Source organism: Pyrgilauda ruficollis, unplaced genomic scaffold (assembly GCF_017590135.1).
Source record: "Pyrgilauda ruficollis isolate IOZ18807 unplaced genomic scaffold, ASM1759013v1 scaffold211, whole genome shotgun sequence".
NCBI classification, from domain to species: domain Eukaryota; kingdom Metazoa; phylum Chordata; class Aves; order Passeriformes; family Passeridae; genus Pyrgilauda; species Pyrgilauda ruficollis.
The window spans coordinates 95541-122115 of record NW_024520429.1 but is presented as its reverse complement, the minus strand read 5'-3'; the positions used below and the strand labels follow the sequence as shown (position 1 = coordinate 122115).

The following is a 26575-nucleotide window of genomic DNA, read 5'->3' as shown; positions in this document are numbered from 1 at the left end:
CTTTGATCTCCCTTTTCTTTTGAGATTCACAGTTTTAGCAAAGGGCTTCATGGGCTCTGTATACCAGGAGCTGAGGCCACTTTATTTCTCAAATGAGATCTGTTATCACAGGCATTTCCAAGCAAGGCCAAGAAGCAGGACTGCTCTGCCATTGAAAAGCTGCAGTTGCCTAAAATTTCTGGAATTTAAAACCAACGTAATTTACAGCTGGATCAGTAAGAAACTCTTTGCTATCCAACATGACAGTCAATGCCTCTGGGGGCAGGTAGGAAAATTTGGAGCAGCTTATGAGTGGAGAGCAGACAAACAGTCCCACTGTCATGTAACAGAGGCACAGCCAGAGAGACAGAAATGTGTGGTCACTGTATGGAAACCAAACCGCAACAAAAGCAAGGGGATTTCCAAAGCCAAAGCAACAAAGAGATACATGATTGTAACTCCCCAAGAGGGACAAACCTGAGGTCCTGCCTCAGGTGAGCTATGAGTGGGAGTCTGCCTATATCTAGATGGAGTAAAACCGCCTACAGATTCGGCCCAGTGTAAGACACCAACAGAGATGCTTGAACCCATTTGCTGAGGAAGGTAACGCTTGCTGATACCTCCACAGTCTCTCCATTCCAGTCATAACTTGACAACATTTGTCGCTCGATTGCACGTGTTCAGTGAGGCAGCCCTGCACTTCCTACCCCGAGGCCGCAGGGCGCGCGAGCGGGTTTTTCAGAGGAGCCCTGGCATCCACCTCTTTCACACACCACACGTTCACCATCTGCGTTCTCATCTTCGGCCTTGCTGCCGCCCCTCGCTCGGGCTGCTGGGAGGTTTAGAAAGGCAGATGTTTTCAGTCTCTGTGGGGTCTGGTTGCAGGGGCTTTGGAAGTTACAGTACCTTAGGCCAGTGTTGTCTGGGATTCAATATTGCATTAAGTGGTGACACATTGTGGGTGGGTGGGATCTATTATTGCATTATGGAGGCTGCTGCTTCCCTGAACAGGCTATGTTTTGTGTGTGAAGCGGGCCCACACCTGCTGGAGCTGGGACCTGGAAATGCGGAGGACGGAAGGCATGAGTCTGTGGTTTCCTGCCGTGAGGGGCATGTGCCTGCGGTGGGGCATGCGCACGGGGCTGCTCTCCGCCGAACGGCTGCGCTGTATGAAAGTGCCACCAACGTGAGGGTAGTGTTCTGTCTCCAGGGTTGAGGAGGAGAAAACGGAGGACGCCAGTCTTCTCAGGGGGCTGTACCTCGGGAGGGAGTGCTGAGAAGGCCTGTCCTCCTCCAACTGAAAAAGACCAAGAAGAGTGGAGGAAAAGGTGTCAGGCAAAGACTTGACTCGCCCCTGGTTTGTGATGCGCATGCTGCGGGCATCTTCGCTGGCGGATGAAAAATGCTTTTGCTCTACACAGGGCCTTACTTACTGCTCTCTATGGCTATCAGTTCCCAGGGATGCTATGGGCACCATGGAAGCCTGCCATTACAAGGGGCCTGCCATGCTCTCCCCAGCCACAGGCGGACCAGAGTGACACCAGCAGTGCCAGGCTCTGCTACTCTGTCCCCTCCTCTGGCTCTTCAGGCCACATGCCTCACCTCTCTGTTCCACTGGCAGTGCTCATCTTGGCATGTCACTAGGCTATTCATACATCTTGCATATAGGTAAGAGTCAAACTCTGAACACATTTGGAAACCACATGGATGATAAAAGGTGAAACAGTGCTAAAATGATTACGTGTATTTGAAAGTGAGGGATTCTCAGGGCTCTTTCAATGACTCTTATTAAATCTCAATCCAGGGATTTGAAAAGCAAGCTTGGGGGCTGTTGGTAGACTTTTTCTTTTCTCACAATTACATTCCTGGCCTCCTGATACATTTTTATATTGAGTGCCTGCAGGGGGAGTGTTAATGCTTCCAGTTTTGGTAAGCAGTGGATAGACAGCAGCTGGACAGGCAGGCAGAGTATAATTCTTTCAGTGAGAAATTCAAAACACAGGACTATAGGAGGACATGAGAAGAAGATGCACTCTTAGTTTTCTTTTCTGCTTCTGTGATCCTGGGATAGCCAGGAGAGGGAGGAAGTACACCCACTAGGGACAGTTTGTGTCAGGATGAGATTGCAATCTCTACCTTCCCTTTATGCTCTGAATGGAAGAGAGAGAGGCATTAAGGGAATGACTTCAGATCCTTCACCCTGCAAGTGCTAAGCCCTTCCTTCCCTTTCTACCTCTTTTATGAAACTAGTCCTTTCACAAGGGTCAGCAGTCTCAATCTCCAGGACCAGACTTTTTTTTCCTGGAATAATTTTTCTCCCTTCAAGGGAAGGAAGGGAAAATGGGAAATGCATTCCCTTTCTTGTGCTGCATTTCTTTTCAGCAAGTCTCTGCAGATGAAATGTGGAAAGGCAACACTGCATTTTCTTTAAGCCAAAACTGCTCTCCTTACCTTACTGGAGATGTTGCCCTTGCACTAGAAAAAGAGCTCAATGTCATCCAGTGTCATCTCTTTCCTGTCACCTTCAATATCTCTGCAGTGCTTTGAGGCAGATATCTTATCTCCAGAAGTGCCTGAGAGCTACGCAGTTCGTGGTTGGCATTAAATGTGAAAAGCAATTATTCACAGTCCTAAATGTGCTGCATGTCACTGCATAGATCAGAGTCTCAGATAATAATAATGTAATGCTGTCATACAGAGTACTTGAGAGAGACAAAATCTAGACAGCAGCTCTAATTTCTCAAAAAGACAACCATCTTCTCTTTGCATAGATAGTGTAGAAATTCAGCCCTAGGTGTGCTATTTGCAAGTTGCACAACTAAGCATTACTGGAATTTTTATTCCTAATTTTTGTTCCACGTTTGGGTTCAGCATATTGTATGACTTCCAAGGTATATATCATCTCAATATGGTAAAGACTTCAGATCTCAAAGGATCACTCCATCTACCCAGACAGACCTCCTCTACAGCACAGGACCAAGGAACTTTTCCAGGCCATGAGGAAGCAATTACAACACCCCATCAGTAAGTGCACTTTGGTATTGCTGCCTCCAGGATGAAGCTGAGCTTACAGACATGCCACCTTTTCTCACTGATGCTCTAATGCTTAAATTACTCAATCAGTGCTGAAGGTGCTGTTCCCCTTTATCCTTTTGCAGCAATCAGGCTGGACCACCTTCCATCAGGCCTATTCTGCTCTGTTTGGACAGGGTCAGTAGGACACTTTGTATGTGAAGTCCCAGGAGAATGTGATGTCGATAGAACTCGATATATTTTACAAATATAAAATGTAACTAGGAATGTCAACTGAGCTTAAGGTTTTGATTGCTATTACCTGATATATATATATATATATATATATATATTAAGAATATATGTGGACTACCACCCTTTTGCTGATCCTTTATTCCTAACACATGGATGGACAGGGACCCTGAATCTAAGGAGTGTAAGAGGCCAACTCTACATTCATCCTTCTCCATCAGCTGACAAGCTTCTCTTCTCATGTGAAGGGAAGACAGAGGAGCTGACTGTCAAAGAATCACATCATTTACTACAGGCAGCAAATGCAGACCAATAGGAATTACACTGGGTGAGGAGCAATGAGTCTTCCCCTCTGCCAATGCCCATTTCTCACCACTGAGAAATGGTCCCTCAGGTCCCCTCAGAGGATGCTGTAGAAGGCAAAGGAAACCAAGACACACAGCACCTTTTCCCCTGCTGCCCTTGCAGGCTCGAGACACGGACAATTTTGAGCAAGTCCACTTGTGGCACTCTCCTGGCTGTGTCAGAAAAGAGGCCAAAGACAGCATCAAGATGATTTTAAAGAGTGATTTTAACTACACAGCTGAGTTGGTGAGGAGAAATATACTAGTGCCTCTTCACACTGGGACCCTTCCTAACAGATGAACTCTAGGACTGTGAGAATCAGCCCAAGCAAAATGTTCTCTGAACCCTGCAGAATATATTCAAGGATAGGTAAAGCAGAGTAAGTATAATTTCCCACTTTAATTTTTCACTTCTCTTGTGGTTTTTTAGATGTGACATCATTTGGACAGGCATGTTTTAGGCAGGTGAGTCCCCAAACATTTTGTATGATGCCAACTGCACTAGCAGCAGGGAAGACTGAGAGTCAAGCACGTGAGCACAGACCTGAGCATAGTCAGAAATAGTTTCTAAAATTCATACATGTATGAACACTTGTAAGTCTTTTCACTGCAGAAGGCAGCAGTAAGTTGGCATCCCTGTCAAGTATCAGTGAATTTATTCAGCATACTTAAGAACTTGACAGATTTTTAAATTATATTGCAAGGTATGGGTTTAAATTATTTCCAGCAGTAACAGCAACCCTATGTCAGGATTAATAGGTAAACAGAAGTGCAGTTTCAATCTTTTCTTCCAGTCATTCTTTATCTATTTCTATAGCTTTATCTGCACACTAGTGCCTAAAAAAACCCCTGAGTCTTATTAGGTCATCCCTGAAATGCATACGTTAAAGTAAACCCTTAGAGCTCTGTTAAACAGATGTATTGAGTGGTGCACAGAGAAGGGCTTGAACAGGACATAGCTTCTGTTCTCCCTTTATACCAAGTCTTCCCATGAGATCTGTGTTCCACTGCAGCCATTTTCTTGTCATCTGAAACTGGGAGATACCTAATATGTGAGAATATTTGGGTCAGAAACTCCCCCAGGCTATTCAGAGCTTCCTCTGTACTTGACTTTCCTCACAGCAGCATCTGATCATTCTGTGCTCCCTCTACACCCACAGAATTTTAACGAGGACAGCACCATCTCTCACATTTGAGCTACAATATCTGTCTTCCAAAAGACAGACATATTTGAAGAAACATCTGAGTTCTAAATGAGGATAACTCAGGGAACTGAAGGCTGGTCAGCCTGGGAAGGACATGGAGCAAATCCTCCTGGAAGAAGGCATTTCCAAACATATGAAGAAGGTGCAATCAATATGGATGTATGAAGGGCAAATCACGTCTGATGAACCTGAGAGCTTTCTGTGCTGAGAGGACTGGGTGGGAGGTTGTTGATCTTGACTTTAGTAAGGTTTCTGAGACTGTCTCCCATAAAATCTTCATAGACAAAACAATGAAATATGGGCTAGATAAGTAGATAGTGAATTAGACTGAAAATTGTGTGGGCTCCTGTCATAAAATACTGTATTTGGAGAAAAAATGTCCAGTCATTAATGGTGTAGCCAGGGGCTGATAATGCAGCCACTACTATTTAACAACTTAATCAGTGACCTGGATGATGGGACAGAGTGTACCTTCTGCAGATTCACAGACAACATAATACTGGGAGGAGTAGCTGACACACCAGAAGGTTGTGCTCACATTCAGAGGTTCCTGGATAGGCTGGTGAAACGGGAAAAAGGAATTTCACTAAGTTCAACAAAGGGAAGTGAGGAGGAACAGAACACACTGCAGGCCACTTGTTTTGGAAGCAGTTTGACAGAAAAGTACCTGGAGGTCCTGGTGGACTCTAAGCTGAACACAAGCCAGTAAGGTGCCTTTGTGGCAAAAAGGGCCAAGAGCCCCTCAGGATGTGTCAGGAGTGCAGCCAGCAGGCTGAGGGAAATGGTCCTTGCCCTCTGCTCAGCACTGGTGAGTCACACCTGCAGTGCTGTGTTCCAGTTCTGAGCTGCCCAGTACAAGAGACACGTGGACATGCTGGAGATGGTCCAGAGAAGGGTCACAAAAATGATGAAGGGACTGGAAGACTTTTCATTTGAGGAGAGGCTGAGAGAACTGGGACTGTTTAGACTGGAGAAGAGAAGGCTCAGGGGGATCCTTAACAACATTTATAAATACCTTATGGGAAGATGGATCCAGATTCTTCTTAGTGATGTCCAGTGAAAGTAAAAGAAGAAAGGAACTGAAATACAGGAAATTTCATTTAAACATTTTAAAAAGTTTTTTACCGTAACAGTGATTGTACACTGGAACAGGTTGCCCAGAGAGGTTGTGGAGTCTCCATCCTCAGAGATACTTTGACTGGACACTGTCCTTAGCAACCTGCTCTAGATGATCCATCTTGGAGCAGAGGGTAGAACTAGATGATCTCTAGAGGTCCCTTCCAACCTCAGGCATGCTGTGATTCTATGACAATCCAGAAGTCACTGTCTTTCTGCCAGTTACAAGTGATGGCTCATAGACTGGAGCCAGAGAATGGAGAAACAGAAGGAAGCATTAGAGCAGGGATTCCCCATTTGTTTTCAGTGAGTATGCTACTGACACCAAGGGATGATCACCAGCTTTTGGGACACCAGAATGAGGTCACAGATGGGTACAACACAGCCTATGACTTCAGTCATGGTAGTTCAGCATTTAGTGAAATGTTGACCTATCACACAGTCTCAGTTCATATTTAAAGATAAGGAAGATTTACTCACCTACACACACACCAACACACACACACACACCCACCCCACTTAATCACAGTTTTAATCAAACCCAGAAAAGCACATGCATGAGGTACAGGAAACATCTGTCATTGCTAATGAGGCCTTCAGTATTTTCACTAGTTAAGTCCTTGGTCAACTTCTTATTAGTGTCCCAGCCATCCATCCCTCCATATTTGTTGCACCTAAGGAAAAAAAGGTTTCTACTTCCCTTCAGGTACCAAGTCCCTTTGAGAGTTAATAGCTGGTTTTGTGACAGCAAGTGGAAAAATCACTGCACAGCTGTAGTGGTAACTGAAGGATTCAGACATCAAAGAAAGAACAACTAAATCCTAGTTAGCTAAAGAAGTCTAGTGTTGGTCTGTGTGTACAAAGCTAGGCCACAGAGCTAACAGAGGGTATTTCAGAACATAGGAACAAAAAAAATGCAGTTTGCTGGAGAACAAAGGCTGCCTAATATATTAGCAGTAATCACCCCCAATCCCATTATTTTACCTTTTTTGCCTGCTCTTTAAATATCCCTGTGCAGTGATAAGAAGTCTTTGTGCTGCATCATATCCAACTCCGCCAGTCATTTCACATAGGGGTGTATGTGCTGTGGCCAAGAAGGCCTCTCCAGCCTTCTTTAGCCACACTAAATGTGTCAGTGAAGTGTCCCTGCTGAAGTGTTGTTTACAGTTGATTCTTATCAGCTGGCTCTTACCATTGCATCTTGCAGAACTTGCACTGACCAGCCCCCAAAGTGTACAGACCACAGCAAATTCAAACACAGACCCTTCCAACTCTGCCAATCTTGCCTTATGCAATTTCTACATTCAACATACTGGCTTTCTAGAGCAAACACCTCTACCTAGGAACCCTGCAACTGGAATGCAGTCTCTAAGAGAAGGATGTGATGCTTCTGTTCCATGCTCAGCAGGACAGCCCTCGTGCCTACTGCCAGCATTTCTATCCTTCCTGTAAGTGCTCATACACCTTAACAGGGAACACCTTGCCTGGTGATTTGCAAAGATTTGCTTTGATTCCTTTTACATAGATTCTTGTCTCATTCATGGTTTTCTTCTTGTATGTCTTGAGGATCCAGAGAAGAGAATATTCTAGGCAAGACCTGAACAGAAGGATGTTCTTTTAACATGCTCCAATCCAGTGAACACTTCCTTGGAGAATAAGCTCAAGAGGGTAGCAGAAATGAAATTATCATCTTCCAGACAGGAGCAGGCAGACTGCACAAATACCTGTCATAGGAGGGTATCACTGTGTACATGACCCAAAGCTTGCCTGCTCTTTGCTTTGCTTATGGATCACATGTGCATGAGAGATCTTCATCAACATATAAATACAAGAAGCTCTTAGGGGAACAATTTGATTGCCTCTTGCACTGAACACTCTGGGACAGCCTTCTTCTTCAAAAAGAAGATTAGGTATGACAGGAACTCTGTGCCTAGTGTATCATATTTTTCCAGCTAATCCAATAAATCACCTCCCACTAAAAACTGAACTGCTTTATAGCATCAGAAGACCACAGGAAAAAAAAGCAAAACTGAAATATAAAAAGCTCTCTACAACTATATGGAAAAAACACAATAGGTAAAAAACATTTATGTGGGTGAATACATGGTAATAGCAATGCCTCTCACTGAGGTAAGGTTGATGAGATGCATGTGCTGGCTACTCTGAGCTTTTCTTTAGGTATTTAGAAGAAGGATTACTTTTAGGGAGTTATTTTATGATTTACATTGCTATGGGGCTGTGCAGTGCTGATGTTTGATTAGATTAGAGGTCATTCTCTTCCAACACATTCCTATTGCTGCTGAGAAACTACGTGGAGAAGATTTGCTAGCAACACCTCCATGCAGCTAAGCAGTTACTAACAAAACTCTGTGGGAGAGCATAAGAGGAGTGACTAGAGATACCCAAATCACAACTGTGCTCTCCTCTTGTGCCTGTACCAAAATGGCTGAAAGATCTTCATAACAGTGTGTCCTCAGAAGGACATCACTGGCTTTTGGGAGCACTTCTAAGGTGTTCACAACATTTGCCAGCACTGTCAGAAGAGTTTTACAAGAGCATCCATGCTTGGAATCAAAGACTTCTCCAGCACAGCTGAGGTTTCCTAAGATGATGCTATGATAGGCAACAAGGTACAGACCCAGGGATCTTACCTGTCTCTGAGGACCAGTAGGTTCAGATTCTCGTCTCCTTTGTCGGAGAGCTGGTGCTGAATGTAAGGGGGAGTGGGCTGGACTTCCTGTCTGCTGTTCATGTCTACTGTCAGACACCGTTTGAGAAGGTCCTTCATGTCTATGGGAACTGTCCTCCTCAGTCACAGGCAGCATACCCCGACTTCGCCCATCATGAGTCTTCGGCCTCACTGCAGCATCTGCCCCCAGGCGCCTTCTCTCCTCCCCATCTTCAATAGGCCTTAGTTCCTCGGGCTCCTCATCCGTGGTTCCAGAGGTGCTTGGCTCAGCACCGGGGTGGAAGTCCTTCAGCTCTGTCTCCTTATCAATGATAACCCACTCCTTGCTGTCAAAGTCCTCCTCCTCTGCGAGCGGCACCGAGCGGAAGGCATTGCTGAGGGCTTCGTGTTCCACGGATGCGGACACGTCCATCCTGCCGCTCGCCTGCCGGTCAGCCTGGCCAGTATCGATGGACAGCATCTGGGCTGGCTGCGAGGAGCACACGAGCCGTGATGGAGAGCCAGGGATGTCCATTCGGGACCTAGGGACACAACAAGAAGCCATTCAAAACACATCGGGTTTGTGGTTAACGACAGGGACCACGAGAGAAAGCCTGTGTAGGCCCTTCTCACTCAGTTCTTGGTACACTTCAGAAAGACAGGCTTAAACAAAAATATTTCTTGGTGTGAAGAAGTGCTTCAGTATGACAGCCAATTCAGCATCTCTTTCCCCTGTAGACAGGATGATAACCATTTCCCCCCAACAACATCTTTCCCCTTTGTTAAGTTCTACTGGCTTGTGGAAAAAACCCACAAACCATGTTCTGATCAATGTTTCTCATTTGGCCTGCATCTGCTGCTTGCTTTGCACAAAGCCAGAGCATCTGCTGCCCAGATTTTAGGACAACTGCAATGTGTTTTCAACAAGGATCATCCAGAAGCCTTGCAGACTCTTCTGGGGAAAGCCTTCCATCAAAATTTTTGACAAAGAAAGGGGAAGTAGAGAAGGAGGTGAACCGAAAGTCAATGTAGATAGTGTTGCAAGCACTGGCTGCTGATCTAATGATTAGGTTGTTCTCAAAAGTCAATGCTCAAGACTATGCTAAAAGTAGTAGGAGGCTGCAGAGGGTGAACAAACCTTCTTTCATGTGGATCTGCTTTTCCATCAGCTGTGGAGAGCCGCTCTGACTCGGGGCTGTTGACACGGCGGTAGCGGAGGGAGCGCACTTGTGCGGTCGGGGACTCCGGAGGCACTCGGACAGGGGAACTGGGGCACACCCCATTTCTCTGCTCCTCTTCCACCATGCACTGAGTCTGGAGGGGGTAAACACAAAGAACTTCAAGATCTGACCAAAGACACTGATTTCCATCCTTCACTGTTGCTCTGGACTTCCTCCTAGGATACACTTTCAGCTGCATTTTCGCAATCTACACAAGTAATGTCTGAAGGGAGGCAGGGTGCCTCTGCCCTGGCAACCAGCTGGTATTAAAATAAGGTATGGATTTAAGATCAATTAAAATATTTAAACATCTTCACAAGGTGGCCTATGCATTTCAATCACCCTGAGTGTTGATCCAAAGGAGTTCTCATGGGTTAACCTACTGCATGCACAAACCCTAACTGCTTATCCAAGATGTCTAAGAGCCTTGTTTGTCAACATTCATTTAAGCAGGGGCCATGCATTACATTGCAATGTACAAACTTTAACATCTGGTCTGACTAAGGCATCTCCTAATTACCAGAGTGGTTTGGGTTTTTTGTTAGTGTTTTTTTTGTTTGTTTGTTTTAATCTTGGTCCTTTAAACGAAGTCTTCCACGATATCCATTCAACCACAACATCTGTAAGAGCTTTCCACAGAGCCAAGGTCATGCACGATGCTGAACACACTAATGGACACTCTATCACTCCATATTTCCTCTTTCATATTGCCTTATTAAATTTGATTTTTTTGAAGTTAGCAGTAGACAAAGGAGCAAAAGTAGGTGACCAACACAGCTGCCCTCTGCCTTCCACAGTGCTGATTTTCCTTGGAAGAGAGGGGAAAAAGCACAGAGGCAGAATGGTCCAAGGGCTACAGCAGCAGCACAGGATTTGCATTCAACACTGCTGTGTTGCCAGTCATGCAGCATCAGCTGCTACACACTGCCTGTGTGTGGGGATCTGCATGGAGAATGCTTACCCTTCCCTGCCCTACTTTCCCTTGTCCTCCATTAATGCCAGAAGGTCTGAACATAAACAGCATCTCAGTAAAATGCTGCTGATCCAGACAGTTGTGTTTGTGCATGCAACGTGTACATGGGAAGTCAGTCAGTGCCCATAAATTAGCAGACCTAAACCACCCAAGCTGGAGTTGGAATGCATAACTAAAGAGCTTTTGCAGCTAAGGAGAGTGGAGGAGCACTTTCAAGCATTAGAGGAAAAGCAGAATAGATTATAATGATTTAATCTGTAATCCAGTCATGGCCAGGAGAAGGTTAGCGACAAACAAAGGTCAAATGTGTTTGTGAAGGGAGCAAAGTGCTGATGTAACTGTTGGGTAGCAGAGAACTACCCAACAGAGCAGAGAACTGGGGAATGGTGTGGGAGAACAGTGACAGTAATTCTGTCCTTAATACAGAAATGGGAGAAGTGGGACAGAATGAGATCTGAATTGTCTACACAGAGAAGTAAGGATCATCTTAGACAGTTATTAGGGAGAAAAAACATGGCAAGCTCCACTCATCTTCTAAATACAAAGAGCAAGACAGGGAGAGCCAGTTAATTCTAGTGCTACAGGACTGGAAGATGAAGGATGTGATGCTGTGAATAGCAGAAGGGTGTTTAAACACACCAGTGCCCTTGTGGTTCTGATGCCTCAGATTACAAGCAGAGGCAGAGCTGTGCCCTTAGGTATCAAATTGGAAGCATCCTTCTTTTCTCCACATAGTGACTGTTACTTAAATGAAAACCAATCCTCTCTCAGAGCACAGTCAGACTGAATATGGTAAGGCTAGCAAAGCAAAAGGACAGGCAAGAGTCAAACTGAAGATACCAACCCTCAAAGAAAGGACTTCAGCCTTGGAGAGCTTGCTACCCTGGGCTTTGCTGCACAGACTGCTGTGTAGCTACAGAAACTGTCAGAGCTGAAGTGCTCACTGCCATGCTGAGAAACTCCCAAAACTCCTTTGGCAGCAACCTGACAACAAATAGCACAGTGCCTGGCACAAGAGTCACCTGGCTGTGCTGTGGAGCTTCTAGAAACCTCTCTTGCCTTTAGCTGCTGTTATGACAGGACTTGTGAATGACCCACAACTAGCACACAGAAAGGACTCCCCTGTGAAAAGTCTGACTGAAGAGCATCAAGGCACCTGGTAGTAGAAATGCAAAGAAAAACACACAAAAGTTGCTAGGATTTTTCTGTAATATTCTTTTTTTAATATACGTTGTGTGAACAGAACTGTTGCTCTCTATCAGGCTTTTCTTATTTCATATACCTGCAAATGAAAACTTCTGGGAATGCAGAGTTGCCAGTGAGAGATGAAGAAGTAATTTGAACTTCATTCATAATTTCTCAGTGTTGGTGAATGCTCCTGCTAATATGTTCTATACAGAAAACACATTGATCTGAGTTATTTGCACTGGAGAATTTAAAGTAAATTAGATTATTTCTTGTCCATGCATAATGTTTTCTAATAAGACTAAGGATAGTGGAGATACCTATATTGCTGAAGTAAGGACTAACTTTGTACTAGTAGAGACTGAAGTGAATTGTGGTCAGCCCCAGAAGACTAACAGAGTTAACATGCCAGTCTACAAATGTCCATTAAAAACAAGTTTGTGATGTGAATCTAATAGGCCCTGACAACATTTTAAGTCTGATGAATGTTTCTCTGCTAACAGATTCTGTATGTATCTGATGACCTGCCACTAATACTAATTTATTTGCAATATGTAAATTAACGAACTGTCAGATTCTTGTACTTGACATTTATCACGGAATCAGCCTTCACTGGGGATGCCTCCAAGAAATTAGGTAACATTTACAAGAAAGAACTGAGAAACACCTTAGAGATTATGAGGAAAATCAATTGAAGTATACATTCTATGTAAGCTAAAAAAGCTTAGTATGATCTTGGAATGCAGAAATATAAGAATATTAAGGAATGGTTTCTCTCACTCTTCACAGGGAAGAAACCACTGTTAGATGCTCCCTACAGATTTTCCTACCCTTAAAAAGGAAAGTTAAAAAAAGGAAGAAAAAAATGAGTGATGATCAAGGTACAGAAAAAATACAGCTTATGAAGACATCTCTGATTACATTTATTTACCCAAGAGGTTGGGATGCAATAAAATCTTGGTTTTTAATTTCCATTCCTGGGGTATTTCTGACATTGTATCAGCTATACAAGGACTAGAATTTTCTTGCTTGAAGTATCAAAATCCTAGATAATGATATGATGGTAAAAAAGATTCACTTTAGCATTACTGGCCCCCAAAATCTCACTTGCATAAAGATCTAAATTAATCCCAATGGCTTTTACTCTGTGAAAAAATTCCTTGTAATTCCCCTTGCCACAGGAGAATTCTTCAATGCTTTCTGGGCTTACTACATGGCATGCTACATCAGTGGATCTGAGTGGCTTCTAGCAGTCTATGAAACCATTGCCCTACATCCAACAGTCACAGGAGACAAGGAAATGTTCTTTACTTTGCTGATGCTGATCCTGAGTTTGTTGCGATTCACATCTGTCTCTTCCCAAACTTCACCCTCATTGAAAGCCGTGTTTGGAGCCTGACCAAGGCCTTCCACTGGCCGACCTGACAGGATGGGAGGAGCATTCTCTTGATCACTCAAATGTTCACCCTGTAGGACATCCTCAGTGTTCTCACGGAGCAGGTCCCCAGGTACCGGAGTGACATTAACCACCCTATAAAAGACACAAAAAGAAAGATTAAATTATCAGTACATAAAGAAGGCAGCTTATTATACCACCCCACAGGAATTCCTCAGCAGATTTTAAGCTATTACTTAGTTGAAAAACAGGCAGTCCCAGATGTGACATCCTGAATCAGAACAGGAGGATTCCGTGTAATGAAAATCACAGAGACAGTGGCATGGATCAATGAAAGCATCTTGGGACCCTTGATACACAAGCTGAAAACTTCTTCACAAGTGCCCATCACACCATATTGAGCTGTAAAGAAACCTCTCCTTTTGCAACAGCAAATGAGGCTTACTAGGCCCTACAGTTTTTATCTTTCGTAACATTACTAAGGATTATTGTTATCCCCTAATGTCAGCCCCCCAAAAGCACCGAGACAGACCAGTGAACCAGGCCTTATCAAACCTTTTCTGTTTGGACTCATCTGTACCTGAGCATCAGTCTCTGTGTACCTTTGCAGCAGCACATGAAACACATTGTAAACAGGCTGAGGAGCTGTGTTGGAATTGTGAGCAGCGCATGCTGTACTCAGCTCACTATCCACCACCACCAAAATAAATTAATATAAAAAAAGTCAGATCAAGTGGTGTCTTCCATGCTGTTCCAGCTTCCCAGAATAATAATGGCCTTAAAATCTTTTAAAAAAAGAACTGAGCTTGTTGTCTACTGTCTGACTGGTACAACTACAACACTCACCCAAACATGGCTGCTGTTTGCCTGGTGTTCTGCTGTGGTGGAGTTGAGGTGCTAGTGGACAACAAGATATCTGTACCAGCCTTCTCCCAGTCAAAGGCTTCATTTTCAGTGATGCCCCTTTCTTTCATGCTGTTCTCGAAAACCGACATGATTAGCTGCAATAGATTTACAAGAACAATTTCTGGTAAGTAGGTGAGAGTGGCTCTCACCAAAAATCTGAAGTATGTGCATGAGGACCAAGTGCATCTTATAATCTCCAGTTTGCCTATAAAAAGTACTAAAAAAATCAAGGAAAAACTTATGAAATTGCAACAGTTGTTTCTCAGGTTGGTTTTGGCTTCATAAGTAACATTTCTTCAAAGCTACAAAAGAAATGCATGCAGCATTTTGACATTGATTCAATGAAATCTTGCCGTTAGCTTGTTATTCCAATTCTAAATCCATAACTTCAATTCAGCTTTCCTCAAGATTAGACAGTACATTATGCAGAACAGTACATTTGATATGCAGAGTTCAAGGGCTGCCAGAAGACATAAACAGAACAGGAAAAGGCAGTCCTAAGATGCAGACTCATTGCAGTGTCTGGCTCAAATATGGCTTAGTTAGGAGCCCTACGTTGTGTTTAATGTGCACGATGTGGCCTGACACACTTGGCTGCCTAAGAAAACAAAACTTGAAAAAGGATGATACAATTTTCTTTATAAGATGGCAGGTACAAATGCTCATGGCTGATGTGCTCTATGCTTGTTCCTTTTTAAGAACTGGTATCCTCTAGGAGAGAATGAAACTACTGTCGACAGTTCTCCATGCACCAATGCATTAGCAGAGAAATCTGATGTTCTGCTGTCAAAAGGAAACTGGACGCTGTAGGCTAACAGAGCTGCGAGGTCCTACATTTCTAATAAAATTATTTAGCTAAATAATGCAGAACTGACAGGATTCAGCCAGTCAGTTTCCCTCTATAGCAAGAGACAATGTGATGGCAAAAACATTCAGCTTATGGTGTAGAATCAACACTAAGTTATGAATAAAATTTAGCATGAGCAAACATCCTATTTGCAACTATATTCCAGTTCTGTTTATCAGCATGATCAGAAAGACAGGAAAGCCTGCCATTTCCTACTACCTTCCACCAAACTGCAGAAAAATGCCTATTTGCAGCTTTCAGATGAGACAACTTTTTTCTCCTTTCTGTGACCCAGAACCCTAGAATCAGGTGCACACTCCTGTGGTAATGCTACATTTGATTAACAGAATTTCCAGAGCTGGCTCTCAGTCAGACCAAGGCACAGGAAATTCTTAGGATTGTATTCGTTTTCTGACTGCTACTTTGGAAATGATTACTGTCAAGTATCTTTTAGAAATTAATATCCTCAAAAACTCACATGCCTTGCAAGAGCTCCACACATTTGCAGACAGATGCCTCTATAAAAGCCATACTGGCTTCTGTTCATTAGATCATCTTCACCCATCTGTCCACTAATGCCAGTCTTATCACAGCTTTTGATTCTTTGTGATGGACATGTCAGTATCAGGGAGTGGTATCTTGTGAAGCTATTTAAAAATTGGTACTGCTTCTGCCACCTTCTATTCCTTTGACACTGAAGCAGTCTGAAGTAAGAAACCACATGACAAAATTAGATGTTCAGCTGCCTTATTCTTAGCATTCCTTTAAGGACTCACTCAGTTGAAACAATCTTTTGTTACTTTCTGCTGTAACTTATTCTGTAACTCTTGCACTTGACTTTGCAGGCCATTAGGGATTTTACAGCCCTTTACTGTACTCCCAGTAGGATCTTTTTCCATGGCTGAAGGATACAAGTGTCTTCACCTGCCATTACTCTAAAGCTATTTAATGGACTTACTGAGTCTTCTCAGCTTTCTCTGAAACCTTTATACTTCTGATGAAAGGTCAGAGCTTTACAAGGAGAGAAGTGGAGTGGAAAACTGCGTAGAACAGTCCCAGCAACAACCACCGCTCCTAGAAAGCCATGCAAAAAGTCACTGGATCCTGTCTAGGGATTCTGTGCCTACAGAGAGAATATTAAGAATCAGAAGAGTTTCCACAGTCACTGCAAGCCTCCCATTTTGAGTGTCCTTCTGCTGGACAAGAGAATGTGCAATTCCAAGTCTGAGTATCAAAACCACTAGTGGGATAAAGAAGAGCTCCAGTAGGTTTCTCTATTAAAGATGTTACTGTCCATGAGGACATAAAGCTTAATTACACATTATGTAGTAGCATGCCATATTTTGGGCTGATGGCCCAGAGAATGAGAGAGAAGCAGCCAATGGGGCACAAATTATGCACTAAGCTGTCATGATACATCTTGTCAAATGCCTTCTCCTGGCCAAGGCTCAGGAAAGGAATCACAATCAATCCTGAAATATCACATATAAAAGGTACCTAAAGAGTTATGGATTGTCCAGGCGCTCAAGCCTTGAATTCTTTGGAGTTTATCTAGGAAGATGGAATCTTTCAGCAGAAACACTGGACATAGCAAATTGCTCTTGATCAAGTTTCTAATCTACACTGCAATCTACAACACAGTATTTAAGAATAAATATCAGGCACGCCTCTTTATTGGCAGGGGTCCCCTTTTGATAAGAGAATGCTCCTGATTTGTGTTTGCAAGTCCTGCAAGAATTTCTAGGGGGAAAATAATAGGACTACGATGGAAGATATCTAGTAACTTGCTGTCCTGTTTTCAACTGGAATAGAGTTCATTTTATTCCCATAGCTGGTGCAGTGCTGTATTTTGCATTTATGATGAGAACAGTGTTGATAACACACTGATGTTTTGGCTGTTGCTCAGTTGTTCCTACCCTCATTCAAAGACTTTTCAGTGTCCCATGCTCTGCTGGTGGAGAACTGCACAAGAAGCTGAGAGGGAGCACAGTCGGGACAGCTGTGACCCATCTGGCCAAAGGGATATTCCATACCACAGAATGTCATGCCCAGTATATAAACTGGGGAAGTTGGCTGGAATGGACCATTTACTGCCTGGGGACTGGTTGGGCATCAGGCAATTGTATTTTGTATCACTTGATTTTCTTATATTTTTATGTTGGTTTTTTTTTGTTTTTTTTTGTTTTTTTTTCCTGATTCTCCTCCCCATCCCACTGTGCAGGGGGTACAGTGAGTGAGCAGCTGCCTGGTACACAGCTGCCAGCCGGAGCTAAACCACCACACTTGGTCAGCATGAGAGAACTCAGACCAGCACTGGTTGTTCACAGGGAGTCTCTCCCAATTTCTCTGACAATATCTGGTATTGACTGAATCTAAAGGAAGATGTCCATATAGGAAACTCACCTTTCCACACCTGCTCAGGATGTGCACGGGACAGCCATTGTCTCATACAACAATTGATGTGATCATTTTTCCTTGAGTGAAATGCAATTCACAATGCCCTAGCTGAGGGAATAGGATGGATTCCCAGGCAAAGGCACTTGCCTTTGCACTTTAAAGTTCTACAATCTTCCAGGAGCAAAGGTCACTATTACTTTTCTGATACTCATTGCAAAAAGATCTTTGGGGATAGAAGCCAGCCACTTCCCCAGCCACACCTGAAAATACTCTTCTGCCAGCTGGACTGTATGCAAGTGTAGTACAAAATATTTTCTACTACATCCTATCTGCACTTTTCTAGGGAAGAGGCATGCTTCTTGCTGTCAAATGAGTCAGAAACCCCCAAAATGCTGCTCTAACAACCACATCCTCCTGCTGTGAAAGTGCTGAAAGATTGATCCTAACCATGAACCAACACTGACAGCGATCCATTAAAGGGACAGACCTGACACCTGAGGACATGAGCCCAAGGAGTATTAAAACACAGGATATAAGATCCACCACCTGACAGCTCAAGTCTGTTTTATTCTACCATCATTTTCCTTTCCCCTACTTAGGCACACTTGTGTCATCTGTCCATCAGGGAGTAGTGATCTCTGGTCACACTTAGTGTCCTGTTACAGCCTGGTATGTGTCGCTTGGAGACATCATCCCAGTACCCACAGCTGTAATAAAACTGCCACTCAGCATGACGTGCTTAGGAGAATCTGAAACTTCAAATTCAATTCAGATTTTTAAATAAGCCATGACTTTATATATTTGTAAACACACTTTCCCAATTTCCTTTATTTCTCTGTGGGTCTGATACTGGTGACAAATTCAAATGGCCTTTGGTATAGTTTTTAATATTTCAGAGTAATACAGCCAGATAAATCAAGATAAAGACATCTCTGAAGCTGAGATGCTTGGAGAATTTGCTGCCTGGAACAGGTCTCCCAAGTCAAGCTAGAAGAGTCAGTGTTAGGTGTCAAGCTGCAAATGCCAGACTTTTGTGGGGAGTTCCCTTTTGGAGGCTTTTTGCCCAAGCTGCACCTGCAAGAAACTGAAGGCAAAAGGGCAATTCACAGCTTCAGTCAAATGCCCTACTGTGAAAGAGCTGTTTGTGATTAGTACTGCCTGAATTCTGTCTGGAAATATCTCCCTCCATTTCAGTCTCAAGGATGGCATTTTGGTACCATTAGGACACAATTATTTTAAGCTGGAATAGAATATAGGAGCATGTAGGTTCAAAAGCAGCTTTGGCAATCTCTAATCCAGCCATCTGCTCAAAACAGAGCTAATTAAAAGGCAGATCATATTTGTCATTCAGCCAATCTTTGGAAATCCCCAAGGATGGAAATTCCACAGCTTTTCTAAGTACCTGTTTCGTATATAAGAACCTACACTCTGAATTTTCCACCCATTGCGGGATTTAGTCATAATTTCCCTTGCTGCCTTTATTCTCCCCACAACTGTCCTTGAGGCAGTGAAAAATCAATCAGATCCCCTCTTTGACTTCTCCAGGACAAACAAATCCAGCTCCCTCTGCATCTCATCAGTCCACTTCCATCCCTCTGTAGCTCTCCCTCTTAGTGGCAAATATTATTTTTCCACTGCACTATCTAGAAAGTATTTGCCTATTCCTTTTAATTTTTAAAAAATGTGTGGTTGCTATGTTACAACATGTACATGGCTAAACCACAAAGGCACTGCTGGAGAGAGTTTGTTGGAACACCCTCCTACCACTTTCCCACTCATCTGATGCACTATCAACGGGACCAGGCACTCAGATAAGACTGCACAGATCTGCTTATAAAATGTTGTTTCCATCACTGTCTTTAATGTACAGAGAAAACCAAAAGCAACAGAGAAAAAAAAAAAAAGCAACAGAGAATCAAGTTACTTCAGTTCTGTTGTGTTAGTCTGACTTACTCACATACAGGCTGACAGCAAACACTGAATGGGAAGAAAAACCCTATGTTAGATGAGTATTAAAGAAAGAGATAATAATGGTCAAGGCCTATATAAGTCTGCAAGAAATCAAAGGGGTTGGTGTACACCACTGAGATGTCAGTGTAGGCTCTTAGATCTTGGCATGATGTGCCAAAATTCTGCCACATTTGGAGTACCTCAAAATTTTTGTGTCTTAATGAAAGCCAAAAGTACTGTGTTGTTTGGGAGGGACTATCTGGTATGGAGTTCAGGATTATTTTGGACAGGGTGATGGAAGGAGATGAAGGAAGTTTTGAGGTTTTGAAGAACTGTACAGTCCAGCCTCTTTTTCCTGGTTCTAGGAAAGGTATTCGTCAGCTATTGGGCACACAAGACAGAGTACTTTAGACCTGATTAACACAAGAGATCTGATAACCAGGATGCCTTGTCAATAACAGAGCTTTGAAGATTGAATTAAGACTGGCTGTCAGCAAAGAAGATTGAATCAACTTCTACAAGCAAGAGATGTTGCAAAATGTATAAGTTTGTTCTGTGATGATTAACCCAATCATTGTAGTAAAAAATTACTAGCCTTCCTAGAACAGTATATAAACACATGTAGTCCACAACAAATTTGGATTCTGATCACCAATCAATCTTCCCCATCTCTCTCCCTCATCAATACTCAAACAGATATAAACACATTCATGGAAATGTTAAAAAATCTAAATGTCAATCCATAGTGCCATGCATCACACTGGGTAACAAAGATAGGCTCCCACCTGATAGTCTGGCTTGGTGAAGTAGTCTAGGCTTGCAATGTGATCCAGGAAAAGGTGGAACTCTGAAGGCATGTGTTTTAGCAGCATTCGGTGTTCATACTTTTCTTTTATCATGCCAACCTGCTCCTGAAAAAAAACCAATACAAACCAAAAAAAAATTTCAGAGCCAAGAATCTCTTCCACTGCTTCCCATTTATAAATACTTATGATTCCTGGAACACAGACTCACTCTTCCTAGACCCAGCACATTGTCTACACACTTCTCCTGTTTGCTGTTCAAGGCACAAGGAGGTTGAGCACTGCAGGCAGAGGTCAAAGGGGAATCTTGAGTCAGAAGCTTGTTGCACAGGTGACCTACTTCTTTCCAGGGATTTTATTCTTTAGCACAAAGTATTTCCAAGACAACATGAACATTTAGCTTTATTACGTTTAACTTTCTAATTTCAAATCCCATTTGGCTTGTTTGGTACAGCAAGGTGTTACCCTCCTGTCTTTCTAAAGGCTCATTTTATTTGTCAAAAGGATAGCTCAGTCTTTGCATTTGTATTGTTTACTTTGCAAGAAAAAAGTAAAAAACACTTGATCAAACATGATTAGCAATATGCATTAAAAAAGTCTGATTACTCAAAATAAGAGAAGCCACCCTGTGTATCAGAACACGCAAAACCAGGTTAGCATCTTACAGCAAGACCTGATGAAAAGGAGATTCTGGCTTGACTCCAGAAAAAAAGCTGCACTGAGCTGCAGGAGGAATAATAAAGAGTCATAATAATTAAAATGTAGCCCGCTCTCTTAAGCACAGACACCAGTTTTTCTACCTTATCTTTGATCTTTCTCCACGGAAGCTGACCAACGGCAAACTCCACCAACATGTAAAAGAGGGACCACAGATCGTCGTGTCTGCCCATCTCCTGGAGAAAAGAGAGACCAAGACTGAGGAGCAAAGTTCCCCATGCATGAGGGGTCCAGGTGTACTCTCCTGATGAGCTACCTCATTTTAAAGGGCAGGAAGAGAAGTCATACTTCCCAGTTTTTGGTTAAAAAAAGCCAAATTAAAGGCTAAAGATACATATTTACTAATGGGACATGCAATAGCCTAGATTAAGAAAAACCCCCAACTGCAGATACAACACATTTTTTATTATTATTTTTAAGACTAAATATAATTCAAATCTGCTCAAGAGTTTTTGCAAAAGACTCACCATCATGCACCACAACAATTTACAGATTTATAACATTTCTACATACAAATCTCCTCCTGGGTTAGTGAATGGGAAATGGAAACATGGGGATAAAGGCTGAAATTATCAAAGCACATGAACTCATTTTTGCTGCTCAACTTCCAGTGTCTAGGATATGATTTCTCAAAATAGCCTGCATTATACAGCAATTTTTGTGTCTAAATATACATTCAGCTGATGCCAGCTACAGCTGGGCCTACTCAGCTCTTGCAAAAATTATACCTCAGGTTTCTCTGTGTCTCTCAAGAGAAAGAATTCATGATGGCATTCAGCTGCCCTCCCCACATCACACTTTCCACCTTTTGCAGACAATAACTTGCTCCTTCCCTAAAAAAACCTGCCATTTCTTTGTATGTCACAGATAATCCTACAATCTCATTCCAAGCAATGCCAGAAACCTGGAGGTAATGCAGGAGGGCTGACAGTTTCCATCTGGCAGACACTTAGCAGCAGAAATGCAGGACCTAGAACCACAGAAGATGCTGAGTTGGAAATGACCCACCAGGACCATTCAGTCCAACTCCTGGCCCTGTGCAGGACACCCCAAAAATCACACCCTGTGCCTGAGAGTATTGTCCAAACTTACTGTTTATTGTCTGCAAAGGAACACTACTGAAATAGGAGAGAGGAGTGTTTTGAGAACAATGTTAGATGAACCTTCTAGAAGCATTTATAATGAAACAGGGCAGATACTATGTAAATAATGGTTATTTTCGGGAAAAAAACCCCTAGCTTTCACCAGGTGGTTCTTCTCCTCATGGCACAATGTTAATATTAAAATTACAGATCAAGAATGGATTTGGGGACCTGGCACTTGGTAATTTCTGGCCAAGTTCTGCTAGAAACTACCAGCAAGCAGCCTGGAACTTAACCAGATTTCCTCTTCAGTGTGGCTTACTTTTGCCCTTAAATAGTGTCTGGTAATGAAATAATTAAAATTTTAAAGTCTGCCAACTACAGAGAACCCAATAAGTGAAGCATAACTTTGATTTTACAGTCAACAGCCTTAACTACCTAATGGAAATCTGATATACTAACTTCCACAGACAACAAACCAGAACTCTCACCTATTGCTCCTTTGCTCCTGAAAACAGGTTTCTAAGGGGGAATTATCTTACTGGTAACTCCTTATAACTCCAAAATACTCACCCTGTTTTTGTGTGCATTCACAGAGGCATAGCGGACAGTTCCTCGGAAACCAGCAACGTTGCGAGGCTGGAGGGAGGCAAGGGAAATATCTCAGAAAGAGAGTGCATGACTGAATCCCCTGTGCAGCCAACTCCTGAGACCTTCTTGTCTAAATTGCTATTTTGTATGCACCCAAGGAATAGGAGGCTCTTAAAGCCTTCTTGTGCTCTAGCAGCTACACAGAGAGCGTTCTCTGATTGTGCATATCTAGGAAAGCTCACTCTACAGAGAAGGCAAGGTGGTTACAGTGCTATGTTAGAACAGTAATAGTTCAGGCATAGAGATAAGAACATTATCCAGGATCAGATTTTCCCTTTTAAACTCCAGGTCAAGGGAAAAGCTAGTAAAGAAGTGCAAAACTGAGTCATGAGTAACATGAGCTAAGCAGAGCCCGAAGATGACCTGGTCAGGATGGAAATGGGGATCACCTACTCTGACAGATGACCACAAATGTTTGCTGACACTGCTGTAAGCATCTTCTGTAAGACTTCAACAAACTATGAACCTTTGACTTTCAGAGTTCTTGCTTCCTTCCAGATTCTTCCCAGTATATCCTTTCTTTATTTTCTCTTTCCCTGATTCTCTTTTTCATGTCCTTGGGAATTAAAGGCTTGATATAATGGGTGTGGAAAGGCAGTCCTCCTGTGACTTATTTGTCCCATCTGGAGGCCTTCTCTGCTTTGGGGGTTGAGCAACTGTTCCGACTCTTTCTACTGCTGCCTCCACAAGAACACTGGACCATGTGAGTTCACTTAATGCAGATGTCATTCTGAAAAAACTTGCATTTAAATAATGACATCTACCAAATAATCTTAGTTGAACTAGAAGCACCAGAGTTAACGAGACTTAACAGCAGTGGTTTCAAAATTCTTGTGGTAAACCAGGTTCAGGCCCAGACTTCTTCCATCATAAGGCTAAGCTTGGGCAAAGAACTAAACATATTCAAAACGAAGTTCTTACTCCAGCAGAAAATCAAGCATATTAATAACAAGTTAATTGAGTAATTTGTCCCACAGAGGTCAGTGGATTCAGGTTTGTTCTTTCAGCTGTGCCTGTACTTCCAGAACTAGGCCTAAAACTTTGTACTTTTATTCTAGGGCACCCTTCTGTCACTAAATATGTACAATTCAATTGCTTCCTTTGTGGTACAGGAAAGTTGCTCTGAATTTCCATATTCTCAGAAAGAATAAAATTTCAAATATTTTTTTAACAAGTTCACCAACACCATGTAATATACCCACACCTGTACAGTGTACAATGCAGCTCTTAAGTTATAATGATGCTAAGCAAAAAAAAAGATGTAAGTCTACCCTACAGCTCTTTCATGCCAATCAAATACTCCCCAAAGAGAACTCATATGCATATCCCATGCACTTAATCCAGCACTTAATCTTGCACTACACCAGCCTGAGCTATAAGTTACTTATTTAGCAGCAGGTAATAGTAGACATATTATATTTGTGATCATGTACCTCATTGCTCTCAGAACTATGCAATTCAGGATTCTCACTGACAAACGACTGCAAAATATTTTTCAGAATTCCACAGAATTCACCGATGTGAGTTCCTGAAAAGCAGAATACTGGCCACTGGAATATAGCCATCACTATAAATTTGCTCTACACATTCAAAAGAAAGAAGATACTCCTCTTTTCCATTATGAATGGAAGATAGTGTGTTTGGATACTTTCCATGAGCCATAAGGATATATTGTGAACATTTCTAACATGTAACCTGTAATGTTTTCACAACAAAAATTATTCAATTTTTGCAGTTCATGCAAGTACTGAACCAAGTACCAAGTGTGCTGGCTTCAGTATGTCAGCAACATCTCTAAAAATTGTTTTAGATCAATACTTACTATTTCTGGCAGACAGGCTATCTGTGCAGTCTTTATTTAGATCTGTTCTGAAACCAATGCCAGGCAGTTTGTAAGCATTGGCAGCAAACCCCTCCTCTCCCAGAAGCAAAACAAAGCCCAGCTTTTGGTGCAGGCCTTTACCCTTGCATCTGTCCCACAGCCAACATGACCTGCTGCTCCCCAGCAGTCCCACACCTGAACCCTGAGGGTTTTTCCTCCACTCCTCTCTCACGTGAGACCTCAGGGAAGGGAGAGTACTGCAACCGAGCAAAACTTTGCAGTTGCTCTGACAGGACCTTTAGAGTCCTTTAAACAAAACAGGCAGATGCTAAGTGTGTAACAGTGTATTTTGCTCATAAAGGTTGCACCTCTTTTAACCATATCTGCCTGTCCTGCCAGTCATAAGGAATTGTCACTGCAATCAAGTATCTCCCAGGCTGTAGAAATACCTTGTTTTCCATTTAAACAAACAACTCTTCCCTGAGCATTTGTTGTAGCACATGCTGCAGACCCAACTATTATTGACTTTTCTTCTGAATTCATAAACATTAATTTTCCAGCTTTACACACTTCATTTCTTCCAGTTAATAAACTTCATCCCACCACTGCACTGGCCTGCAGTGGGAAAGAGCCTGGATACAGCATCCATTTTGTCCAGACCAGTCCACAGTTGAGACAGAATTGAAATAGCAACTCTTAGGAGCTTCAGACTATGATGCCATATATAATCCAAGTGATTTGAATCCCCAAAATTATGAATATATAATAAGCTAGCAAGTTGAAATACAATTTTAAACCATATGTGATTCTTTTTTACACATCAGTGTTACTACAAAAATGTTATAAATCATTTCTCTTCTTTCACTGAGATTGTATGATTTGAATCCCCAAAATTATGAATATATAATAAGCTAGCAAGTTGAAATAAATAATTTCTCTTCTTTCACTGAGATTGTGTGTACTACAAAGCTAAAGTACTTTACTACACAGTGCTGCATTGTGTAAGAAATTGGTTTAAAATGAGTTTCAGCTTGGGACAATGTGTTAGATCACCACCACAGAGCAAAACCTATACTCTGTGTTCCTTTCACTGCATTAGCAATGTAGACCACCTCACAGACAGAGACTGAAGTAGGTAACAAAATCCTGTATGAAGCGGATGCGTTTTCCAAACTGTGCTTTTATACACCCATCATTCTCCAGGTTACACACTCAGGATCATTTGTATTGCAAGTGCCAACAGTGTCCCCCTCATGATTCACATGAAGTCTGTCTTTCCTGCACACTCCCCTTTTATTTGAGGAGCACTCATATTTTCTCATTAATGTGAATCCCTGCTCCTCACACCATGTTCATTCATAGAGATTAAAAATATTCCTTTTGCCGGACTGGATATTTTGAATGTCTTGGTTTCCAGCTGCCTTCCTAAAAACTTGTATTTGGATGCCAGTACTTTCCTCCTGCTGTTTCTTGTGATTGTGGCGCTCTCATGACCATTGGTTCCTCCCCAGCTTTCTGGAAGCCTGTGCAGACACCTCATGAGATGCACAACCTTTGCCCCTGGCAGGCCTGCTGTCACCCAGGATATTAACCCATTTCTCCTGGAATCAGGAAAAGGACTTTCAGCAGTAAGAACACAAAAAAAAAAAAAGAGTTTAGCACAGTTTGAAGAGAAGGTGGTAATGAGAGAGGAGATGCCACAGATCATGGAAAGCATTTGGAGATATATCTTGGATAGAAATGACTTGTGTTGAAAGGCTGTGGTAAGAAGGAAAAGTGAAAGAAAGCTTTAACTGAACTAAAAGAAAGTATCCCTGTGGCCTCTAGGAACCTTCTGCTTCTTCAGACAGGTTCATGAAGGAGATGCCTCTCCACCTCTTCTGTGGGGAGAAAACCCACACCTCTTATATGCATTTTGATTTTTTAATTTAAACAGCAGCATTTTGTACAATCATTAATGACTGCACTATATTTTATGTCCACAGGGAGTCAGAAATGACTAGAAGAAGCTGGAGACAGAAAAGTAAGATAAGAAAACTCCCCTTCCCTT

General features: G+C 42.5%; 1 protein-coding gene across 3 annotated transcripts in view; it reads right to left on the bottom strand.

Moving 5' to 3' along the window:
• TTBK1 (tau tubulin kinase 1) overlaps positions 1-26575 on the bottom strand; it is a 106924-nt gene that overhangs the window by 27430 nt on the left and 52919 nt on the right. For all 3 annotated transcript variants that reach the window (XM_041468128.1, XM_041468129.1, XM_041468130.1), the window contains 7 exons: positions 22626-22691; positions 21054-21146; positions 20236-20361; positions 14197-14351; positions 13266-13485; positions 9715-9890; positions 8560-9118 (listed from right to left, as the gene is read on the bottom strand). In XM_041468128.1, coding sequence (XP_041324062.1) covers positions 8560-9118; positions 9715-9890; positions 13266-13485; positions 14197-14351; positions 20236-20361; positions 21054-21146; positions 22626-22691 — 1395 coding nt within the window. The remainder of the gene's footprint in view (positions 1-8559; positions 9119-9714; positions 9891-13265; positions 13486-14196; positions 14352-20235; positions 20362-21053; positions 21147-22625; positions 22692-26575) is intronic.